At 36.8% G+C, this 24594-nt stretch overlaps 1 protein-coding gene across 2 annotated transcripts in view; it reads left to right on the top strand.

Annotated features, from left to right (window-relative positions):
- The first annotated feature begins 1784 nt into the window (after positions 1 to 1784).
- The window catches only part of MYL2 (myosin light chain 2), a 33709-nt gene continuing 10899 nt past the window's right edge, over positions 1785 to 24594 (top strand). The window contains exons 1-4 of one of the 2 annotated variants that reach the window (XM_053701708.1): positions 1785 to 1849; positions 6054 to 6143; positions 6656 to 6731; positions 23725 to 23829. In XM_053701708.1, coding sequence (XP_053557683.1) covers positions 1847 to 1849; positions 6054 to 6143; positions 6656 to 6731; positions 23725 to 23829 — 274 coding nt within the window. In that variant the 5' untranslated portion in view covers positions 1785 to 1846. Of the gene's footprint in view, positions 1850 to 6053; positions 6144 to 6655; positions 6750 to 23724; positions 23830 to 24594 lie in introns of both variants that reach the window. The other variant, XM_053701705.1, reaches the window with a different exon arrangement.

Below are 24594 nucleotides of genomic sequence, written 5' to 3'. Positions count from 1 at the left end.
GCCTTCTTTTTCAAATAAAGATAGCAAGAGAATGAAGAAACATTTATAATAGGAGTAAATTAGAAAGTTGCTTAAAATTTCATGCTCTATCTGAATCACAAAAGAAAAAATGTGGGTTCAGTGTCCCTTTAAGTCACAAAATTCCCCCAGGCTTTTCAAAGATATAATTCTGTTTATTCATAAAATGTACCTACTTTGAGTCCAATTTATCAAAGTGCGAGTGGACATTATACGCAGTCTGCATTTATCATTGCACAAGCAGTTCTGGTGAACTGCTTGTGCAATGCCGCCCCCTGGAGATTTGCGGCTAATCGGCCGCTAGCAGGGAGTGTCAATCAGCCTGATCGTATAGGATTGTGCGGATTGAAGACCGCAGCCTCAGAGGCAGCGGACAAGTTATGGAGCAGCGGTCTTTATATCGCTGCTTCATAAGAACTGTTTCTGGTGAGCCTGAAGGCTCGCACGGAAACAGGGGCATCAAGCTCCATTCGGAGCTTGATAATTTGGCCCCTATATCTCTGTTGAGTAATAATCACAAGCCCTGAATTAATGTTCAGAAAAAATGCAATTAACTTGCTTTAAATAATCTTCCTCATAGCAAGTGAAAGCACTAGTGCACTTAGATTGAGGTAATGTTTTGATAAAGACGTTTTTTTCTGTAGAGTGCCTCTGTTGATTTACTCTGAATTATGACTAAATTATTAGCTGCTTTGTTAATTAATTATTTTTTAATTTTTTAATTAAACTTACTAAAATTAAATGTACTAAAATTACTAAACTACTAACTGAAACTTTGTTACTGTCCTAAAGTTTGAGCTATACCACAATTGTAATCTTATCTTTTGGGAAATAAGGCAGTTACCTATGGGCACCTTCATTCACAAGGATACCAGTTTTGTTGTCCCAGTAAGACAACTATATAATCTGTTATTTATTTCTTCATTGCCTAGTACATATAGGGACATTGTTGTACAAATATAAACACAGTCACTCATGCACTCTCCCATGCTGCTCCAGATGAGTATATGGCTTGTCAGCGAATTAAGGGAAGCCTATGTATATATGCACTAAGACCATTTGTTTAGCCCTATGCACTCTGTTAAACATACTGTAAGGGAGAAAGAATATTAATCATTACAAATGTTCTAATGAAATAATAATATACGTTTTGTTTTTGCACTAAAATGTTCCTTACACTAGAGAGTTGATAGCCTCTTATTATTAAGCAAATTCATGCTTTCTTGTGGTTGGATTGCACAGCCTAATCTTAAATTAAATCAATTTTTCTTTAATTCTCTTATTGTGGTAGCAAAGCTAATAGTATAGATGTGAATATTGCACAGATTATTGAATATAACATAGGATTATGTGCAATTATTATCTAATCTTGCTTATTTTATCCATTTTCTAATCACTTATTTTATTATGGAACAACAATCAATAGAAAAGCAAACTTGTTATGTGAAGACAAATCTTGGTTTTCTCTTCCCTAGCATCACCATTACTTTGACACAGAACAATTGTTCGCTGTACGTCTTCACCATCTGCTGCTGCATTGTTACTTTAAATAAGGTCTCATATGAGAAGGGGGCACAACATAGCATTGGATTTCCATAACCTTCAGAACTTCTTTTGTCTCACATATCATCAAACTGTGCAACAATGTGTCAAGATCGGAGACAAGGGATAGGCTTGTTAGAGGCTGGGTCTAATTTACCTTCCACTGCCAAAAGAGGTCATGAGTTTATTTATATCTGGTTAGTGGGGTATTTATTGTGCAGCTGAGCAGGACCCTGGGATCTGATTTTGGATTTCCTCTGCCAGTAACATCAAGCCTGATAAAACAATGGTAAGTGGAGGCTGCTGGGAGGTATTTATCAGGGAAGGAGGTGGTGGTTTGGGAGTTACGATCAGGTATTAAGGAAGTGTGAAGAAGGAAATACTGGTTCTACATCTCCTAATAATAATATTACTGCTATATCATGGTGACCTTAAAATAACAGCAATGCTGAAACACTTTTAAATATATGGCTGTTAAGGATTTATTAGAGATTATTTTATTTAAGAAAATGTTATTTATCTAATAAATACACATTTATACAACATGCAGGCTAGTGAGTGATACTGTATTACTATGAGTTCTTGTAGCATTCAGGAGTTATAGGTAGCATTTGATCTTAGTAACTAGCAAGTATTACCTATGTCAGTGCAAGAACTGTTTGCAAATACTTCAAGATCCTCTGTTAGCTGCAAGGTGTAGTGTAGTGTAGTGTAGGGGAACCAGCATTGTTCAGTCACATATGCAGCCCCTGAGCCCTGTCTTTTTAGACTCACAGCAAATGAGTGGGAGATAGTGATTTGTGGGGCCATATTGAGTCAGTTATTTGCTGTATAGGAGTAAATAAATAGTCTTCGCTGTACTAATGTAAAGGATGATGTCAGTATGAGAAATCTTTGAGGACCAGATGTGGCCCTGGGCCAAAGCTTACCCACCAATAGTGCCGCATCATTAAATTCCCAGAAGCTTTACTTGTGTTCTAGATGGATTATCAGTGTACAAACCTTGGCATAGATTATATTCCAGACATAATCTTTAGTAGAGAAAACAAAAGTCTGCATAGGCATTCATGATGAATTTATTTACAATTGTAAAGTTTAGTACTGGAATAGAATCTACCTCAATATTTTTGGATATTTATGTGTGCATCCTAATTTATTATACTGTTACCACAACTGACTATTAACATTTAGACAATTGAAAGTGTGATATATTCAGGTACTAAAATGCCTGTTTAGAAAGAGATTGTCAACACCTAACTTAAAGGGACATGAAACCTCAAATTTTTATTTCATGATTCAGACAGAGGGGCCGATTTATCAAGTTTCTGGTGAGCATGATCTGCTGTAGCGTATCATATCTGCTAGACATCGATAAATGCAGACGACTAGCTGTGAACTGCTTGTGCAATGCCGCCCCCTGCAGATTTACGGCAGATTCACAGCTAGCAGGGGGTGTCAATCAACACGATCGTATGAGATCGAGCTGATTGATGTCCGTAGCCTCAGAGGCAGCGGATAAGTTAAGGAGCAGCCTGGAGGCTCGTGCGGAAAAAGGTGCATTAGGCACAATACGTGCCATGATAAATTGGCCCCAGAGAATACAATTTTAAACAACATTCCATTTTACTTCTATTATCTAATTTGCTTCATTCTTTAGATATACTTTGTTGAAGAAATAGTAATGCTCATGGGTGAGACTATTACAAAGGCATCTATGTGCAGCCACCAATCGGCAGCTACTGAACGTATTTAGATATGCTTTTAAAATAAGGATATCAAGAGAATGAAGCAAAGTAGTTAAAAGATGTTTAAAATGACATGCTCTTTCTAAACCATGAAAGAAAAATGTGGGTTTCATGTCCCTTTAACAAATTTGGTAGCCATAACATACACGTTTGAACAGTGACATAACAGGTGTGCATCACACATGTCTGCATGTAGATTTTTAAGAACATTTTGACATTTGATCAAAGGGCTCACCCCCCAAAAAAAAATTGTCAAAGTTTGTGTTGCAGATTTCACCAACCTTGTCTTGTCAGCTCTCAACAGATGTGTTTTAGAAAATAATACAGCAGCACAGGATAAAAAATACTGTATGTTGTGTAGAAAGGTGTAGTCAACTGGATAATGGGAAAAAACCATAAAAAGACTGTGTTGTACCCAACAGGTTTAACCGTTCATTTACTGTACATATTTTATTGTGAGTGGATTATTTAAAACAAACAGAATTAAACTCATGATACAGAGACACCATACAATATTTAAATTTACTTCTGTTATCAACTTTAATGCTTTCCCTTAGTATCCTTTGCTGAAACCTATACTCTATCCATAACAGCATATCTAGGTAGGCTCTGGACTATGCATGTGTCTTTTGAGCACTATATGTCAGCAATGTTCAAAACAATGTAACACAGCTATACATAAAGCACTAAACACGCGCATGCTCCTAAACCTACCTAGGTATGAGCTCATGGAAATTAGTTAATTTTCAACAAAAGATTCCAAGAGAATGAGGTAAATTTTATTGCATGCTCAATCATGAAAGTTTCATTGCATTCCCTTTAAATGGGAGATATTTAATTTTAAATATACATACACTGGCTAAACACTGTGTTTAACATTCATTTCTAAACTAGCTCATTGATCATGAGTATTAGCGCATTCCCTCCCTCTGCGTGGTTCCCTATAACGTTTAAGTGGACAGCATGAAATATACAAACTCAGATGTTTACAGTAGGTAATACATGTTAGAGAAAGCACTGGGTGTATTTTATAGGTGAATAGGCTGCCCAGAGTTTTGTGAAAATACAACAAAAGGTGACCCCTGAAAACTAGAACCATTTCAATTGCAATAGAGCAATGATAGAGGTTGCAATGAACGTTAAATCCATCAAACAATTGTTTCTCTGTTGTATCTAAAAGGGCATTTTAAAGTTTACTAATTTTGCTTGTGCATTTTACAAAGTGACCTACATCAGATGGCAGCGCGCAAGCATTCATCATTTCTGTAATTGCCATGGCATTTTACACCTATTTTATAGCACGGAGTACTGTGTTGGTCCTCTATAATGAATAAATAAATGGATAACAATAATAATAGATTTTTTTTAAATTGAAGTTACTTTATAATCTACTGTGTGTGAGAGACAGGACCTGGTAATTTATAGATATGTTCTCTGGGAATGTCCCTTCAGTCTTTAGTAGAGAGATAACGGTGGCTGTATGGAATGCCTCAGATGGCACTGTGCTCCATTCCTTCATAGTCATATGCCAACAAAGTGATTTAAAGAGAGACATGAAGAATAAAAATAGACTTTTCTGGTTCCAATAGTGTAAGAGACTTTACAACTGACTTCTGTTATCAAATGAATTTCATGCTCATAGGGCCAGATTATGAGTTAAGTACAAAATATCGCTTACGCTAAAGCGATATTTGGGCTCAACTGAGTAATACCAGCGCTATGTGCTGGTATTATGAGATAGGTGCAAGGCGAACGCCATCTTGTGTTCGCATTGCACGGAAGCATTATGCTCACAAGAGCGCTCTTCCATAGGCTCCAATGATGCCGTGAGACATGGCATGAGAACTAGCGCACACAGCAATGGGCAGCAAATTTAAATATATAATCATATACATATATACATACATATATATACACATAGTAACACATAATTATATATTATATAAGCAGAAACATATATATTTACTGGGAACACACAGCTCCTATAGACCGCAATGTAAATGCACTTTTCAGTGAAAAAAAAAAAATGTTAACGGTAGCAATAACCAGCCACTTGTAATGGCTGGATATTTATTGTGGGTGCACGATTTATTAGCGCTCCACTTGTAATTTAGCCCATAGTAATGATAACAAATTAGTATTTTATTTTTACATTACATTTCATGCTCTGAACCACACACCCCTGTGTGAGTTGTTTTGAGTTTGTTTGTATATCGTATATTATATTTAGTTTTAAAAGAAAATGTTATGTCTCTCTCTCTCTTAAAGGGACACTAAAGTCATAATTAAATAGTCATGATTCAGAAAGAGCATACAATTTTAAACACATTTCCAATTTTATTTTTTTTATTTTTCCTTCTCTTGTTATCCTTTGTTGAAGGGTTTATCTAGGAAAGCTCAGGAGCAGCAAAGCACCTGGGTGCTAGCTGCATATACGTATATATATATATATATATATATATATATATATATATCGATTGACATTGGCTCCCCCATGTGTTAGAAACCAGTAGTGCATTGCTGCTCCTTCAACAAATGATAGCAAGAGAATGAAGCAAATTTGATAATAGAAGTAGACTTGAAAGTTGTTTAAAATTGTATGTTCTACCTAAATTATGAAAGAAAAATATTGGGTTTCATACTTTCATGTCCCTTTAAGTCCATATTTTCTACCACGAAATGCAGTTAATTATAATGCAAGGTTCACTCTACATTAGTTTATTTTATTTTTTCTTATTTGTTTGTTAGTCACCCAAGAAAGCAAAGAAGAGAGCGGAAGGAGCTAATTCTAATGTATTCTCTATGTTTGAACAAACTCAGATCCAGGAATTTAAAGAGGTGAGTACCTGTAATCAGTAGAATTTAAAGGGATATTGTACTGTAAAATGTTTTTGTCTTTAATGTGCTCCCAATGATCATTTTACTTGCTGGAGTGTATTAAATTATTTACCTGCAGAAGTGTAATAAACTGTTTACAAAGCTCTTTACCTTTATTTTGTCATTTAAAATAGCTGTCTTTCCTCTTGAAACCTCTACCTATATATGCAAGTTCAGTACAGCAGTATTAGCTACAGAAAACATTTGTAAACAAAATGTATTAGAACAAATCAACCTCCCAATGGGTTTTTGAGAAGGAGAAAGCCCAGTCCTTTGTAAAGGGTGTATCAGAATACTGTGTGTTTAACCCGCACAAAGGTCAATTCTTTTTACTATGTTTTTTCCCCCCAATCAAAAAATAGTATCAAATAATGTCCTGCATGTTGTGTTTAGGAAATAAATAAGATGGCAGCTATGTGGGTTAAACATAATGGGAAACTGTAGGCTTAATCTAATAATGTATATATACACAGGCATTTACCATCATGGATCAGAACCGAGATGGATTCATTGACAAGGAAGATCTCAGGGACACCTTTGCTGCCTTGGGTAGGTCTATACTAGAAGGTGAGACTATGAACACACAATGCCTGGTATTCTTAAGACACAGCAATTAAAAGCCTGGCTTTGCCAGGAATAATAAGCCAGTATATGGTCTAGTGAGTCTGCTGATCATAATAAAATGCATAACAAAATATCTGCAAACAAAATAAATATTTAAATCAAGGTTATGGGAATATTAAAAATACATGAAATGCACATTTTTTTTCATTTTACAGCATACAACAAATTTTTACATCTATTATAAAATGTACTTTGCTCTGATTGTATCCTTTGTTGATGAGAATACCTATGTAGGTAGCATGCATGTGTTTGGAGCAGTAGATAGCAGCAGTGTTTTCCCAATGTATAACTAACACTATTAAAAGCAATTTTACACAACAGGTGCCATTTAGTACTCCGGTTATGTACACACTCCTAAGTCTACCTACCTGCTTTTCAACAAAGAATACCAAGTGAACTTAGTGAATTTTATAACAGAAGTAAATTGGAAACTGTTTTTTTTTTAATTCTACATATACTAGTAATTAAGAATAGCACTTTAAAATCTGTATGCAAAAGAAATTACATTTTTAAATTTTTAATACTGTAATTTTATAAATTTTTTAATGTTTTGCAAAATCATCAGCAGTTCAGGGAAAGACCACCCGAAGCACCTGTGACCAATTAGGGACAGATATAAATTAGCTTATTCTGTGATCTAAGAAATTACGGTGTAGAATGTTGTTGTCAGATTAATTTCACAGTACTTTAAGGGACTATAAATTCAAAATTAAACTCATGATTATGATAGAACATACAAATTTAAGATACTTTTTAATTTATTTCTATTATAAACTGTATTTTGTTCTCTTTGTATCCTTTGTTGAAAATAAAACCTAGGTAGGCTCATGAGCAGCATACATAGAGAGAAGGCGGCAGGCACTACTGGACAGACCCACAGACAAAAAAAAAGTATATAAAATACAAAAACTTTATTATAGCACGTAGCTGAATAAAAAGGCAGACTGACAGGCAAGATATACAGACCGGACAAAAGGTCTTAAGCGTTTCGCGCCCCCTAGTGGCGCTTACTCATAGTCTATGAGTCTCATGAGTCTATGAGTAAGCGCCACTAGGGGGTGCGAAACGCGTAAGACCTTTTGTCCGGTCTGTATATCTTGCCTGTCAGTCTGCCTTTTTATTCAGCTACGTGCTATAATAAAGTTTTTGTATTTTACATACTTTTTTTTGTCTGTGGGTCTGTCCAGTAGTGCCTGCCGCCTTCTCTCTATGTATTTTGCTTCACGGACTTATCCTCCGTTTTTTGGCTACGGCACTCCGTGAGTTTTCTGGGGTCCTTACAGTGCCCTCTATCCGAGGATTTCACTTCCGGTTCATGCCGAGGACGCTTCAGCTGCGACCACACTTCTCCCCTCAGGCTCATGAGCAGCAATGCACTACTAGGAGCTTGCTGGTGATTGGTGGATACACATATGTCCTCTTGTGACTGTCTCACTAGGTATGTTCAGTTAGTTCCCAGTAGTGCCTTGCTGCTCTGGGGCTGACTTTAATTATGTGTTTAACCCATTTTCAGGGGTTAAAAACATAGTTATATGTATGCAGAAGAGCAATAGTTAAGTTCTCTAACACATTCTATCTCTAAGAATATAATGGATGCATTCACTACAGCCTGTCTGGGGAGAGTAGAACAATTTTTTTTTTTAGGAGTTTTTGAATTGAGTTTAAGGTTCTTGAATTTAATGTCCCTTTTAATAATTCACTGGGTAACCTTATAGATAGCTGAGGCATTCTTGGATTCCCTTGCATTGCTCGTTCCCCTATAATGCAGGTGGAATGATATTCTGTGGGGTAAATGTACTATCCCTGCAGGGGGACAGGTTCCATACTTGAGAACATGACCTCCTGCAATCACCACTTATTTATCATTGCACAAGAGGATTCTTGTGAAATGCTGTCCCCTATTCTGGCACAGCCAATTGAGCTAGAGTAGGGAATGTCAATCACCCTGAACGAGCAAGTGTCAGGGTGACTGATTTTGCCACTTCTGAGGTGGCGGAGAGGAAAAAGCAGTTTTTGTTTCTTAAATCAGTGGCAGCAGCCTTGTTTAAGCAAACCTGCTCCACGTAGCCGGAATTGATAAATTTACAGTTTGATAAATTTACCCCTGTGTATCTATAACACTTTCTTCAAAGTCACTCTACCACTAATTACTTATTAAATATACTGTGCTCTAATGATAAATCATGACCTCTTGCTCCAGTAATCCATTTCTGTGAATAATGTTTCCTTAACAAACCTCATTAAGTCCAATTATATATTTAAAGGTAATCACTTATGATTCAGAGCTATTTTGCTAGCACTGGCAGTGGTACAGTAGCATCTAAGGCAAAGCCGTTGGGCGAGATTACATATGCGGCACAAGCTTCAGCGCAACTGCTGAAACCCGCACCGCTCGTAATTTCACCTTGCACATCGGGACATCACATAAACCCCGCCGGCAGTTCATAAAGTGCCGTAAATCAGGTAAACTAGCGATGTCCAGATATGTGCGTAAATAGTCACCAGTGACTAACGGCAGTTTAGAAACTGCCGACGCATAAGAAAAAATAAAAAGTCAATTCTTCCGTAAAAGTCTAAACGCCTCCCAAAAATAAACCAGACATGTAAAACCCCTATATCCGCCATCAAACCCACATCGCAACTAATAATAAATGTATTAACCCAGAAACCGACAACCCCCCCACAACGCAATATGCCTAATTAAACTATTAACCCCTAATCCGCCATTCACACACATCGCAATCTATCTAATAAAAGTATTAACCCCTAAATCCGCCAACCCCAACATTGCAAACTACCTAATACATGTATTAACCCCTAATCCGCCATTCACCCATATCACAAAGTCCCTATTAAAACTGTTAAGCCCTAATCTGTCATTAACCCACATCACAAAGTACCTATTAAAACTATTAACCCTTAATCCACCATTAACCCAAACCGCAACAAACCTTATAAATCTAATAACCCCCTAATCCACCAAACCCACACAACGCAATAATCCTAAATTAACCCCAATTACCTAAATTAAAAATTACTAAATTACAAACAATTAAAATAAAAAAGCTAACATTACTTAAAAATAAAAAAAATGAACCCCTTAATGACTGCAGCACTTTTCTATTTTCTGTCCGTTTGGGACCAAGGCTATTTTTACATTTTTGCGGTGTTTGTGTTTAGCTGTAATTTTCCTCTTACTCGTTTACTGTACCCACACATATTATATACTTTTTTTCTCACCATTAAATGGACTTTCTAAAGATACCATTATTTTCATCATATCTTATAATTTACTATAAAAAACATTATAAAATATGAGGAAAAAATGGAAAAAAACACACTTTTTCTAACTTTGACCCCCAAAATCTGTTACACATCTACAACCACCAAAAAACACCCATGCTAAATAGTTTCTAAATTTTGTCCTGAGTTTAGAAATACCCAATGTTTACATGTTCTTTGCTTTTTTTGCAAGTTATAGGGCCATAAATACAAGTAGCACTTTGCTATTTCCAAACCACTTTTTTTCAAAATTAGCACTAGTTACATTGGAACACCAATATCTTTCAGGAATCCCTGAATATCCGTTGACATGTATATATTTTTTTTTAGAAGACATCCCAAAGTATTGATCTAGGCCCATTTTGGTATATTTCATGCCACCATTTCACCGCCAAATGCGATCAAATAAAAAAAATTGTTCACTTTTTCACAAATTTTTTCACAAACTTTAGGTTTCTCACTGAAATTATTTACAAACAACTTATGCAATTATAGCATAAATGGTTGTAAATGCTTCTCTGGGATCCCCTTTGTTCAGAAATAGCAGACATATATGGCTTTGGCTTTGCTTTTTGGTAATTAGAAGGCTGCTAAATGCCACTGCGCACAATACGTGTATTATGCCCAGCAGTGAAGGGGTTAAGTTAATTAGGGAGCATGTAGGGAGCTTCTAGGGTTAATTTTAGCTTTAGTGTAGTGTAGTAGACAACCCCAAGTATTGATCTAGGCCAATTTTGGTATATTTCATGCCACCATTTCACCGCCAAATGCTATCAAATTAAAAAAAACGTAAATTTTTTCACAATTTTAGGTTTCTCACTGAAATTATTTACAAACAGCTTGTGCAATTATGGCACAAATGGTTGTAAATGCTTCTCTGGGATGCCCTTTGTTCAGAAATAGCAGACATATATGACTTTGGCGTTGCTTTTTGGTAATTAGAAAGTCGCTAAATGCTGCTGTGCATCACACGTGTATTATGGCTAGCAGTGAAGGGGTTAATTAGTTAGTTTGTAGGGAGCTTGCAGGGTTAATTTTAGCTTTAGTGTAGAGATCAGCCTCCCACCTGACACATCCCACCCCCTGATCCCTCCCAAACAGCTCCCTTCCCTCCCCCACCCCACAATTGTCCCCGCCATCTTAAGTACTGGCAGAAAGTCTGCCAGTACTAAAATAAAAGGTTTTTTTTAAAAAAGAAAACCTCCAACCTCCCCCAACCTCCCTGATCCCCCCCAAAACAGCTCTCTAAGCCTCCCCCTCTGCCTTATTGGGGGCCATCTTGGGTACTGGCAGCTGTCTGCCAGTACCCAGTTTGCACAAACAAATGTTTATTTATTTATTTATTTATTTATTTATTTATTTATTTTCTGTAGTGTAGCTTCCCCCCCCCCCCCCACAGACCAACCCCCAACACCTAAATGACACCTAAGGTTTTTTTTTTACATTATAGGTCCCACTTTTATTTTGTTTTGCGACACATTTTTTCTGTAGTGTAGCGGTTCCCACCCACTCCCTCCCCGTGCACGCGCCCGCCCCCTCGTGCACGTGCGCGCGCCCGGGCGCTCCCCTGGACTTCCCCGCCCACAATCCCACCCCCCTCCACATGACCAGGGCCATCGATGGCCGCCACCCACCTCCCACACCGGCTCCCACCCACCAACGATACCGGCCATCGATGTCCGGTGCAGAGAGGGCCACAGAGTGGCTCTCTCTGCATCGGATGGCCGTAAAAGGTTATTGCAGGATCCCTCCATATCGAGGCATCACTGCAATAACCGGAAAGCAGCTGGAAGCGAGCAGGATCGCTTCCAGCTGCTTTCCACACCGAGGACGTGCAGGGTACGTCCTCAGGCGTTAACTGCCTTTTTTCTGAGGACGTACCCTGCACGTCCTCGGTCATTAAGGGGTTAAATTAATCTAAGATTACAAAAAATAAAAAAGTCTAACATTACATAAAATAAACCAAAATTATCAAAAAAATAAAAATAAAATAAACCTTATCCCTATGAAAATAAAAAAAGACCCCCCAAAATAAAAACACCCCCTAATCTAATACTAAACTACCAATAACCCTTAAAAGGGGCCTTTTGTAGGACATTGCCCTAAATTAAACAGCTCTTTTCCTTAAAAAACACTAAGTCCCCCCTCTAACACTAAAAAATCCTAAACTACCCATTGCCCCTAAAGGGGCATTTGTATGGGCATTGCCCTTAAAGGGGCATTCAGCTCTTTTAAAAATGCCCAATAAATCCCTAATCTAAAAAACCAAACCCCCCAAAAATAAAAAAAGCCTAAATCTAACCCCCCAAATAGGTACTCAATGTTCCTGAAGTCCGACGGAGAAGGTCCTGTTCCAGGCGGTGAAGTCTTCTTCCAAGCGGCTGACATCTTCTTCCAAGCGAGACCTCTTCCTTCTTCATCCAGGACCAAGCTGACGCAGAGATGAGCACGGAGCAGGTCCGGCGACCGCGGAGCCATGGAGCATGGAGGATCCTCTTTGTACAATCGCCGCCATACACTGAATAGTGAATTCAAGGTATGCGTTTAAATATGGCGTCCCTTGCATTCCTATTGGCTGATTTGATTCTTCAAATTCAAATCGGCCAATAGGATGAGAGCTACTGAAATCCTATTGGCGGATTTATACAGCCAATAGGATTTCAGTAGCTCTCATCCTACTGGCTGATTTGAATATTTAAATCAGCCAATAGGAATGCAAGGGACGCCTTGAATTCACTATTCAGTGTACGTCGTTGATCGTACGAAGAGGATCCTCCATGCTTTATGGCTCCGCAGTCACTGGTCTTGCTCCGCGCTCATCTCCGCTCCGCGCCAGCTTGGTCCTGGATGAAGGAAGAGGTCCCGCTTGGAAGAAGATGTCGGCCGCTTGGAAGAAGACTTCACCGCCTGGAACAGGACCTTCTCCGCCGGACTTCAGGAACGTTGAGTACCTATTTGGGGGGTTAGACTTAGGCTTTTTTTTTTTGCTTAGGGATTTATTGGACACTCTTAAAAGAGCTCAATGCCCTTTTAAGGGCAATGCCCATAAAAATGCCCCTTTAGGGGCAATGGGTAGTTAGGATTTTTTAGTGTTAGTTTTCTTTTTTTTTTTGGGAGGTTTTTTACTGTTAGAGGGGGGACTTAGTATTTTTTAAGGAAAATAGCTGTTTAACTTAGGGCAATGCCCAACAAAAGGCCCTTTTAAGGGCTATTGGTAGTTTAGTATTAGATTAGGGAGTGTTTTTATTTGGGGGGGCTTTTTTATTTTCATAGGGATTAGGTTTAATTTTTTTATTTTTGATAATTTGGTTTATTATTTTATGTAACGTTAGACTTTTTAATTTTTTGTAATCTTAGATTAATTTAACCTTAGGTTTTATTTATTTTTAAGTAATGTTAGCTTTTTTATTTGAATTGTTTGTAATTTACGGCCAGATTACGAGTTTTGCGTTATGAGCTGCTCGGTAATAACTTGCAAGTTATTTCCACCGCTCACCTTTAATAGCGCTACTATTACAGGTTTGCAAAAACCCGGCGTTAGCAGGCAATATGGCAGCGTTGAGCTCCATACCGCACACAAATACCAGCGCTGCTTTGAGCTGGTTTTACATGCTCGTGCATGATTTCCCCATAGCCATTAATGGGGAGAGCCGGCTAAAAAAAGCCTAACACCTGCAATATGGGAGCTTAAAGCTCCGTAACGCAGCCCTATTGATTCCTATAGGGAAAGAAAATTTATGTTTACACCTAACACCCTAACATAAACCCGAGTCTAAACACCCCTAATCTGCCGCCTCCGACATCGCTGACACCTACATTACACTTATTAACCCCTAATCTGCGGCCCCCAACATCGCCACCACCTACCTAGACTTATTAACCCCTAATCTGCCACCCCCAATGTCGCCGCCACCTACATAAATTTATTAACCCTTTATCTGCCGCTCCAACTAAAGTTATTAACCCCTAAACCTCTGGCCTCTCACATCAATAACACTAAATAAATATATAAACCCCTGAACCTAAGTCTAACCCTAACACCCCTAACTTTAATATAATTAAAATAAATAAAAATAAAAATTACTATCATTAACTAAATAATTCCTATTTAAAACTAAATACTTACCTATAAAATAAACCCTAAAATAGCTACAATATAACTAATAGTTACATTGTAGCTAGCTTAGGTTTTATTTTTATTTATAGCTAAGTTTGTATTTATTTTAACTAGGTAGACTAGTTAGTAAATAGTTATTAACTATTTACTAACTACCTAGTTAAAATAAATACAAATTTACCTGTAAAATAAAACCAAACCTGTCTTACACTTACACCTAACATTACATTAAAATTAAACAAATTACATTAATTAAATACAATTAACTAAATTACAAAAAAATAAACACTAAATTACACAAAATAAAAAATAAATTATCAAATATTTAAACTAATTACACCTAATCTAATAACCCTATCAAAATAAAAAAAGCCCCCCCAAAATAAAAAACCCTAGCCTAAACTAAATTGCCAATAGCCCTAGATTGAGCTTGCATTCTATTGGCTGTTCCAATCAGCCAATAGAATGCAAGCTCAATCCTACTGGCTGATTGGATCAGCCAATAGGATTGAAGCTCAATCCTATTGGCTGATTGCATCAGCCAATAGTATTTTTACCCTTTAATTCCGATTGGCTGATAGAATTCTATCAGCCAAACGGAATTCAAGGGACGCCATCTTGGATGACGTCATTTAAAGGAATCTTCATTCTTCAAGAAGATTCGAAAGAAGGGGATGCTCCGCGCCGGATGTTATAAAGATGAAGCCGCTCTGCGTTGGAAGGATGAAGATAGAAGAAGCCGTCTGGATGAAGACTTCTGCCCGCCTGGAGGACTACTTCTTGCCGCTTGGATGAAGACTTCTCCCGGATTTGTTAAGGACTTCAGCCCGCTTGGATGAAGACTTCTCCCAGCTTGATGAGGATAAACGTCCGGTCTTCAAAAACTGTAAGTGGATCTTTGGGGGTTAGTGTTAGGCTTTATTAAGGGTTTATTGGGTGGGTTTTATTTTTAGATTAGGGGTTTGGGCAATGAAAAAGAGCTAAATGTCCTTTAAAGGGCAATGCCCATCCAAATGCCCTTTTCAGGGCAATGGGGAGCTTAGTTTTTTTAGATAGGATTTTATTTGGGGGGTTTGGTTGTGTGGGTGGTGGGTTTTACTTTTGGGGGATCGTTTGCATTTTTTTTACAGGTAAAAGAGCTGATTTCTTTGGGGCATTGCCGCGCAAAAGGCCCTTTTAAGGGCTATTGGCAGTTTAGTTTAGGCTAGGATTTTTTTATATTTTGGGGGTGCTATTTTATTTTGATAGGGCTATTAGATTAGTTGTAATTACTTTAAATATTTGATAATTTCTTTTTTATTTTGTGTAATTTAGTGTTTATTTTTTTTTGTAATTTAGTTAATTGTATTTAATTAATGTAATTAATTTAATTTTAGTGTAATGTTAGGTGTTTTTTAACTTAGGTTAGGTTTTATTTTACAGGTAAATTTGTATTTTTTTAACTAGGTAGCTAGTAAATAGTTAATAACTATTTACTAACTATTCTACCTAGTTAAAATAAATACAAACTTAGCTGTGAAATAAAAATAAACCCTAAGATAGCTACAATGTAACTATTAGTTATATTGTAGTTAACTTAGGGTTTATTTTACAGGTAAGTATTTAGTCTTAAATAGGAATTATTTAGGTAATAATAGCAGGTTTTATTTAGATTTATTTTAATTATATTAAAGTTAGGGGTGTTAGGGTTAGACATAGGGTTAGGGGTTAATATATTTATTTAGTGTTAGTGATGTGGGAGGCCAGAGGTTTAGGGGTTAATAACTTTAGTATAGTGGCAGCGACATTTGGGGCAGCAGATTAGGGGTTAATCATATTTATCTAGTGTTTACGATTCGGGAGTGCGGCAGTTTAGGGGTTAATATGTTTATTATAGTGGGGGCGATGTCCGGAGTGGCAGATTAGGAGTTAATAATTTTATTTTAGTGTTTGCAATAAGGGAGGGCCTCGGTTTAGGGGTTAATAGGTAGTTTATGGGTGTTAGTGTACTTTGTAACACTTTAGTTATGAGTTTTATGCTACAGCTTTGTAACTTAAAACCCATAACTACTGACTTTCATTTTACGGTACGGATCTTGTAGTTATGGGCTGTACCGCTCACTTTTTGGCCGGACAGGCAAACACGTAATACTGGCGCTGTGGAAGTCCCATTGAAAAAGGACTTTTTAAAAAGTGCGGTAGTTACGTTGCGTGACGGCCAAAAAAGTGTGCGGTACAGCTGTACCTACAAGACTCGTAATTGCAGCGGTAGTGAAAAAGAGCCATAACGCTGCTTTTTCACTCCTAACGCAAAACTCGTAATCTAGCCGTTACTAATTTTTTATTTAGTTAATTGGGGTAAATTTAGGGGGTGTTAGGTTAGGGGGCTTATTAATTTAATTAGTTATTTGCGCTGTGGGGGTTTGGCGGATTAGGGGTTAATAGTTTTATTAGATTAATTGCGTTGTGGGTTAATGGCGGATTAGGGGTTAATAGTTTTATTAGGTTTATTGCGTTGTGGGTTAATGGTAGATTAGGGGTTAATAGTTTTATTAGGTAGATCGCAATGTGGGTGAATAGCGGATTAGGGGTTAATACATTTATTGGGCATATTGCGATTTGGGTTAATGGCGGATTAGGGGTTAATATATTTTATTAGTTATTGTGGTGGGGGTTGGCGGTTGACAGGTAGATAGATATTGCGCATGCGTTAGGTGTTAGTTATTATTTTCAGGCAGTTACGGGAGTGTGGTGAGGTGAAAATGGAGTAAAATGTCTCCATTTTCGCCGAGTAAGTCCTTTCGCGGAATATGTGATACCGATTTGGGGCGCTGTTCAATGTTAGCTTATGGGAGTAAAAATTGCGGGCGACAGGTGAAATATACGCGCCGCTGTATATGTGATAACAAAAACCGCATAAAAACAGGCGTCTCAGCATATGTAATCTTGTCCCTTGTCTGCTCTCTGCTAATGTGTCTATCTCTCACACAGACCACTCAAACAAATGTTCTCACTGAAGATGCAGTATAGGTCTTAACATTACTTTTTTTTGCTGATGACGATACTGAATTATTAAAAATATAATTTAAATTAACTCCTTGCAAACGTAAAACAGAAAAACATTTTATTATGAGGATTTCAGTACACACACACACACACACACACACACACACAGCACTTATTTTGAAAAACTAACCCAGTTCATATATGACATTAAAGGGACAGTCTAGGCCAAAATAAACTTTCATGATTCAGATAGAGCATGTAATTTTAAACAATTTTCCAATTTACTTTTATTACCAATTTTGTTTTGTTCTCTTGGTATTCTTAGTTGAAAGCTTAACCTAGGAGGTTCATATGCTAATTTCTTAGACCTTGAAGCCCACCTCTTTCAGATTGCATTTTAACAGTTTTTCACCACTAGAGGGTGTTAGTTCACGTGTTTCATATAGATAACACTGCGCTCGTGCACGAGAAGTTATCTGGGAGCAGTCACTGATTGGCTAGACTGGAAGTCTGTCAAAAGAACTGAAAAAAGGGGCAGTTTGCAGAGGCTTAGATACAAGATAATCACAGAGGTTAAAAGTATATTATTATAAATGTGTTGGTTATGCAAAACTGGGAAATGGGTAATAAAGGGATTATCTATCTTTTAAAACAATAAAAATTCTGGTGTAGACTGTCCCTTTAAATACTATAGATAAATTGACTGACATTGATAATGTTTTGATTTAAAGGCTCCATATTCCAGAGAATGAGCAAACTGATAGGAACATACTTCGACTTATAATACTGTGAAGGACAATTCCCTATTATTGTCCCTGTACATGAAAACATTATTGAAATTCCATTGACGCCATACATTCAACTTCAAACAGCTTCATCTATATAAAGCTGGTTAGCTAATCCATATCATCTTGAAGGATTCTGCACTAATCCACATTTGTCATTTTCCAATATTATCTTTGGAACAAATCCAGTTATGTTGGATATGATTTAAGAGAGGCTAAAAATAGTGCACATATATATTTCTCTTTCTTACTGTCAGACCTCTGGTTCATTTTCAAAATAACCCCCAATTGCCCCCAAAAGAAAGTATATTCTTTTTTTTAGGGGTTAAAGCCGTTTTTAGGGGTTAAAATTGGTGGGTCTGGGCGGTGTTTGCAATATAAAGGTACTTTTCAGTGACGTTTTTTTTGTCTATGGAAAATGTGTGTTTCCTGTAAATATATATGTATGTGCTTATATACATATATATTTATGTGTTAATATGTGTATATACACATATGTAATAAGCATATACATATATATTTAAAATTGCTGCCCATCCCTGCGCGACTTACCCCCTTCGATGTGTTAGTTCTCATGCTGTGTCTCACCGCATGAGAACGAGGCTTCCAGCGCAGAGCTTCTATGCAATGCAAACACGAGGTCGCAATAACATTGCGTGCGCTGGTATTATGAGTGGAGCGCAAATATTGTGCTTGCAAAAGTGCAATTTTGTGCTCCCTTTGTAATCTGGCCCATAGTGTTTAATGCCCTGTTAAGATAACTATGTAAAAAAAATATTATGGGCCAGATTATAAGTGGCGCTATTTAGCGCTTTTGCTAGAGTGTAAACTTCTCTAAAAGTAAGCTTTTTGCGTGTGTCAGGTAGTTGCACGTATTATAAGTTTAAAGTAAAGTCTGCATGTGAGTGAAACCTGATAAGCGCTAACCAAATGACTTCGCAATAGAACAACTGCGTAACGTATTCTCGCCATAGAAGTCAATGGAGAGCACAGAAGAAAACCCAACAAGAGTTGTTCACATTACATATTCAAATGTTCTTCACATATAGAACAATCTAATTTTTATTGTAATTTATTTATATATATATATATACAGTATATATATATATATATATATATATATATATATAACTGTATATCTTTTGCTATAGATATATAGATATAGATATCTATTTCACATTAACATTATCAGATATATAGAAATGGGAAGAACATAGGACTGTAAAATATGAGTATTGGGCTTCTTATTTTGTGCTTTAGTTCTAACGCAGTGTCAGGTCGGCGCACATGAATTGCTAACCTCAATGCATGTTATTGAAATATTAAATATAAAATATTAAAAAATAATAATTATTAAAAATTATTATACATATTGTAAACAATTCTAACTAATCCATAGTATATATATATTTTTACAGTATGTATAATCATTTTGAATTATTAATATTTTTTTAGTATTTTATATTTAATATTTCAATAAAGCACATTTAGACCTAAAGCGTAAAACGCAAAGCGACCTATGCACATTTAACATTCCTATGTTCTTCACATAGAAAATAATGTAATTTTTATTATTAAATATATTATTATATTTATGTGATAATGTGAATGTAAAATAGATAGCTATACCTATATATCTATAGGAATAGATATACAGGTATAGGCATATACAGATATTTATAGAAATATGACTTTGCAATAAAAATGACATCCTGTACGTGAAGAACAATGGAATGTGAAATATGTACAGTCTATAAACAGTAAAACCCATAAATACTTATGTACACACATATATACATACACACATACATAAACACATAAATACATACACACATATATACATACACACATATATACATACACACACACATATATACACACATACATACACACATATATACATACACACATATATACATACACACACACATACATACACACATATATACATACACACATATATACATACACACATACATACACACATATATACATACACACATATATATATATACACACATATATACATACACACATACATATATATATACATACACACATATATATATACACACACACATACATACACACATATATACATACACACATACATACACACATATATACATACACACACATATATATATATATATACATACATATATACATACATACATATATACATATATATATACATACACACATATATACATACATACACACACATACATACACACATATATACATACACACATATATACATACACACATTTAGACATGTATGTATAGATAAAATATAGCCCTTTGCAGTCAAACCCCTTATATACCATATACCTTTTAACCCTTATAACTTTTTTTAATATTCATATAAATAATTTATCAGATAGTGTTTATATGAGTGTAAATGTCATTTTAAATGTATTTATTTTGTGTTTTCTGGAACTTTTTTTGAACGCACTACCCTCTATAGCCAAGATTACAAGTTGCGCGGTAGTCTTTTCTGTGCACTATATGGTCTTTTAGCAATGAATTTTCATTGCCCTGATATTACAAGTCTTGAAAAATCGTGATTGCATGTGCAATCACCTTTTACACAACAATCCTTTCCGCGCTCGAAGAGCTGTAGTTAACAGTTTTCTGAAAAATATGTTTAACCCCTTAATGACCACAGCACTTTTCCATTTTCTGTCCGTTTGGGACCAAGGCTATTTTTACATTTCTGCGGTGTTTGTGTTTAGCTGTAATTTTCCTCTTACTCATTTACTGTACCTACACATATTATATACCGTTTTTCTCGCCATTAAATGGACTTTCTAAAGATACCATTATTTTCATCATATCTTATAATTTACTATAAAAAAAATTATAAAATATGAGGAAAAAATGGAAAAAAACACACTTTTTCTAACTTTGACCCCAAAAATCTGTTACACATCTACGACCACCAAAAAACACCCATGCTAAATAGTTTCTAAATTTTGTCCTGAGTTTAGAAATACCCAATGTTTACATGTTCTTTGCTTTTTTTGCAAGTTATAGGGCCATAAATACAAGTAGCACTTTGCTATTTCCAAACCACTTTTTTTCAAAATTAGCGCTAGTTACATTGGAACACTAATATCTTTCAGGAATCCCTGAATATCCCTTGACATGTATATATTTTTTTTTAGAAGACAACCCAAAGTATTGATTTAGGCCCATTTTGGTATATTTCATGCCACCTTTTCACCGCCAAATGCGATCAAATAAAAAAAATCGTTCACTTTTTCACAAATTTTTTCACAAACTTTAGGTTTCTCACTGAAATTATTTACAAACAGCTTGTGCAAATATGGCACAAATGGTTGTAAATTCTTCTCTGGGATCCCCTTTGTTCATAAATAGCAGACTTATATGGCTTTGGTGTTGCTTTTTGGTAATTAGAATGCCACTAAATGCCACTGCGCACCACACGTGTATTATGCCCAGCAGTGTAGGGGTTAATTAGGGAGCATGTAGGGAGCTTTTTGGGGTAATTTTAGCTTTAGTGTAGTGTAGTAGACAACCCCAAGTATTGATCTAGGCCCATTTTGGTATATTTCATGCCACCATTTCACCGCCAAATGCGATCAAATAAAAAAAAAAGTTACATTTTTCACAATTTTAGGTTTCTCACTGAAATAATTTACAAACAGCTTGTGCAGTTATGGCACAAATGGTTGTAAATGCTTCTCTGGGATCCCCTTTGTTCAGAAATAGCAGACATATATGGCTTTGGCATTGCTTTTTGGTATTTAGAAGGCCGCTAAATGCCGCTGAGCATCACACGTGTATTATGGCTAGCAGTGAAGGGGTTAATTAGGTAGCTTGTAGGGAGCTTGCAGGGTTAATATTAGATTTAGTGTAGAGCTCAGCCTCCCACCTGAAACATCAGACCCCCTGATCCCTCCCAAACAGCTCTCTTCCCTCCCCCACCCCACAATTGTCCCCGCCATCTTAAGTACTGGCAGAAACTCTGCCAGTACTAAAATAAAAGGTATTTGGCCCTTTTTAAAAAAAAAAAAAAAAAAGAAGCATATTTACATATGCTGATGTGTACGATCCCCCCTTAGACCCCAACCTCACTGATCCCCCCTAAAAAGCTCTATAACCCTCCCACTCTAACTTAATGGGCGCCATCTTGGGTACTGGCAGCTGTCTGCCAGTACCCAGTTTAGAAGAAATTTATTTTTTTTTTTTACATTTATTAAAAGTTTCTGTAGTGTAGCTTCCCCCCACACAAAACCAACCCCCCACCCCTCCATGATCCCCTCCATGATCACTTTTTGTGCTTAGATTAGGTCTTATTTATTAAAACATTTTCCGTAGTGTAGCGGTTCCCACCCGCTCCCGCCCCGTGCACGCGCCCGCCCGCCACCCTCCGTGCACGCGCGCGCGCCCGTGCACGGCCCCGACGATCGCGCCCCCGATCCCGCCCCCCTTGACGTCATGCGGCACACCGATGGCCGCCCACCCGCCTCCCAAGTCGGCTCCCACCCACCAACGAAACCGGCCATCGATGTCCGGTGCAGAGAGGGCCACAGAGTGGCTCTCTCTGCATCGGATGGCCGTAAAAGGTTATTGCAGGATGCCTCCATATCGAGGCATCACTGCAATAACCGGAAAGCAGCTGGAAGCGAGCAGGATCGCTTCCAGCTGCTTTCCACACCGAGGACGTGCAGGGTACGTCCTCAGGCGTTAACTGCCTTTTTTTTGAGGACGTACCCTGCACGTCCTCGGTCATTAAGGGGTTAACAAAACACTTCCAAACTATCTGATAAAAATTATTTTAAAAAATATTGCACACAAAAGTTATAAGGGCTCAAAGATAGGAGATCTCGGGTGTTAAAAAAAAGCAGACACAGGGATTTTACATTGACATGATTTTAAATATGCATTTATATGTATAGAGATATGTTTAACTATGGAGAAAATGAAAAGATTTTACATTACAATCTTATGCACATTAAACAATATCTCAGATGGATTCTCAAAGAGATATTCACATATAGATTTTGAGATATCTAGACATACAGTATATATATTTATATTCATATCTCGCTATAAATATCAGTCCAAAAATGTTCACATATATAGAGAAATATTTATTTAGAAATAAATAGAACGGATTCCGTTACAAAACATTCTTGCAATATGAAATAATCGCATTTTCATGTACAATTTTCGAGGAGAATACATCATGGGCTTTGCGCAATATATTAGGGTTTTAGTTTGTTTTTTTTCTATTTGTCTTCTCCATTGACTTCTCTGGGGAAATACGTAAACACCCACGCAATCTGGCTTTATGGATTACGCAGCTTAACGCGCGCACAAAATAAGTTATTTTGCAACTTGTAATACCTGCGCAACCCCAAATGTGCAAAAACCTTAATACGCACAGTGTTCTCCACAGTTGCAAAAAACAGATATGCTGCGCAACTTGTAATCTTGCCCTAAGTGAGGTTTTCAGTCACATTAACCTGACAAGCGTAAACTGCGATCACGACGTCTTTCAACTTGTAATAGGTACACTATTTGCGATGCATGCAAAAACCTGATATAGCTTGTGTGCAACAGTTAGAGCGCCACTTGTTATCTATCCGTATGTGTTGGATTCATGAAAATGTTTAGGTCATATCATACAAAATTGGATAGCAAATAATAAGTGGGTTGTAAAATTCAATTAGAAAGAGCCTAATATTGCTTTGTTTTTTTCCTGTTTCCCTACAAGGACGTTTGAATGTAAAAAATGAAGAACTGGATGAAATGCTTCAGGAAGCTCCAGGCCCAATAAACTTTACAGTATTTTTAACAATGTTTGGAGAGAAATTGAAAGGTGAATACATGTAAAATATTAATATATTGCCAAATGGCTGGAAATGCTATAGCAGCTGCAGAACCTCTGACAAGTGTTTAGTATTTGTCTGTCATATAATGTTATACAGTAGGCACAGGGTCGGCTCCAGAACGAATGAAATGGGGGGGCATTTTTTTTTCAAGCGGGGGCACGCATTTAAAAAGCATGTATGAGAGTCAAAATAAGAGCAGACCTACTGTGGCAGTCCAGGGGTTACATTTATCAGATCTCTGGCTGTGCAGGAGTTAGATTTGTTTATATTTCTGGAAGTGCAGCGGTTACATGTGTCATATCTCAAGGAGTATAGGGGTACATTTATAAGATGTCTGGCAGTGCCGCAGCAGTTACATTTACCAGATTTATGGCAGTGCAGGGGTTACATTTGTCATATCTCAGGAATGTCTCCCACATATGACACAGCCAGTGGACACTGTTTGCATGTGAAGCTCTACCAATGACCCTACTAATGATCAAATAAGCTTTTACGTGACAATAAGTTTGAGTGCCAAGCAGTACATTACTTGTACAGATATTATTAATGATATTTACCAGCACACACACAGTATATACAGTATGTATATACACACAAATGATATATATATATATACACATACATATATACACACACACACACATATATATATACACATACACACACAGTATATATATATATATATACACACACAGTGTGTGTGTGTGTGTGTGTGTGTGTGTGTGTGTGTGTGTGTGTGTGTGTGTGTGTGT

Source organism: Bombina bombina, chromosome 2 (assembly GCF_027579735.1).
Source record: "Bombina bombina isolate aBomBom1 chromosome 2, aBomBom1.pri, whole genome shotgun sequence".
In the NCBI taxonomy this organism is placed as follows: Eukaryota; Metazoa; Chordata; class Amphibia; order Anura; family Bombinatoridae; genus Bombina; species Bombina bombina.
Note: the sequence above shows the minus strand (reverse complement) of the source record. Positions and strands in the feature narration are given on the sequence as shown.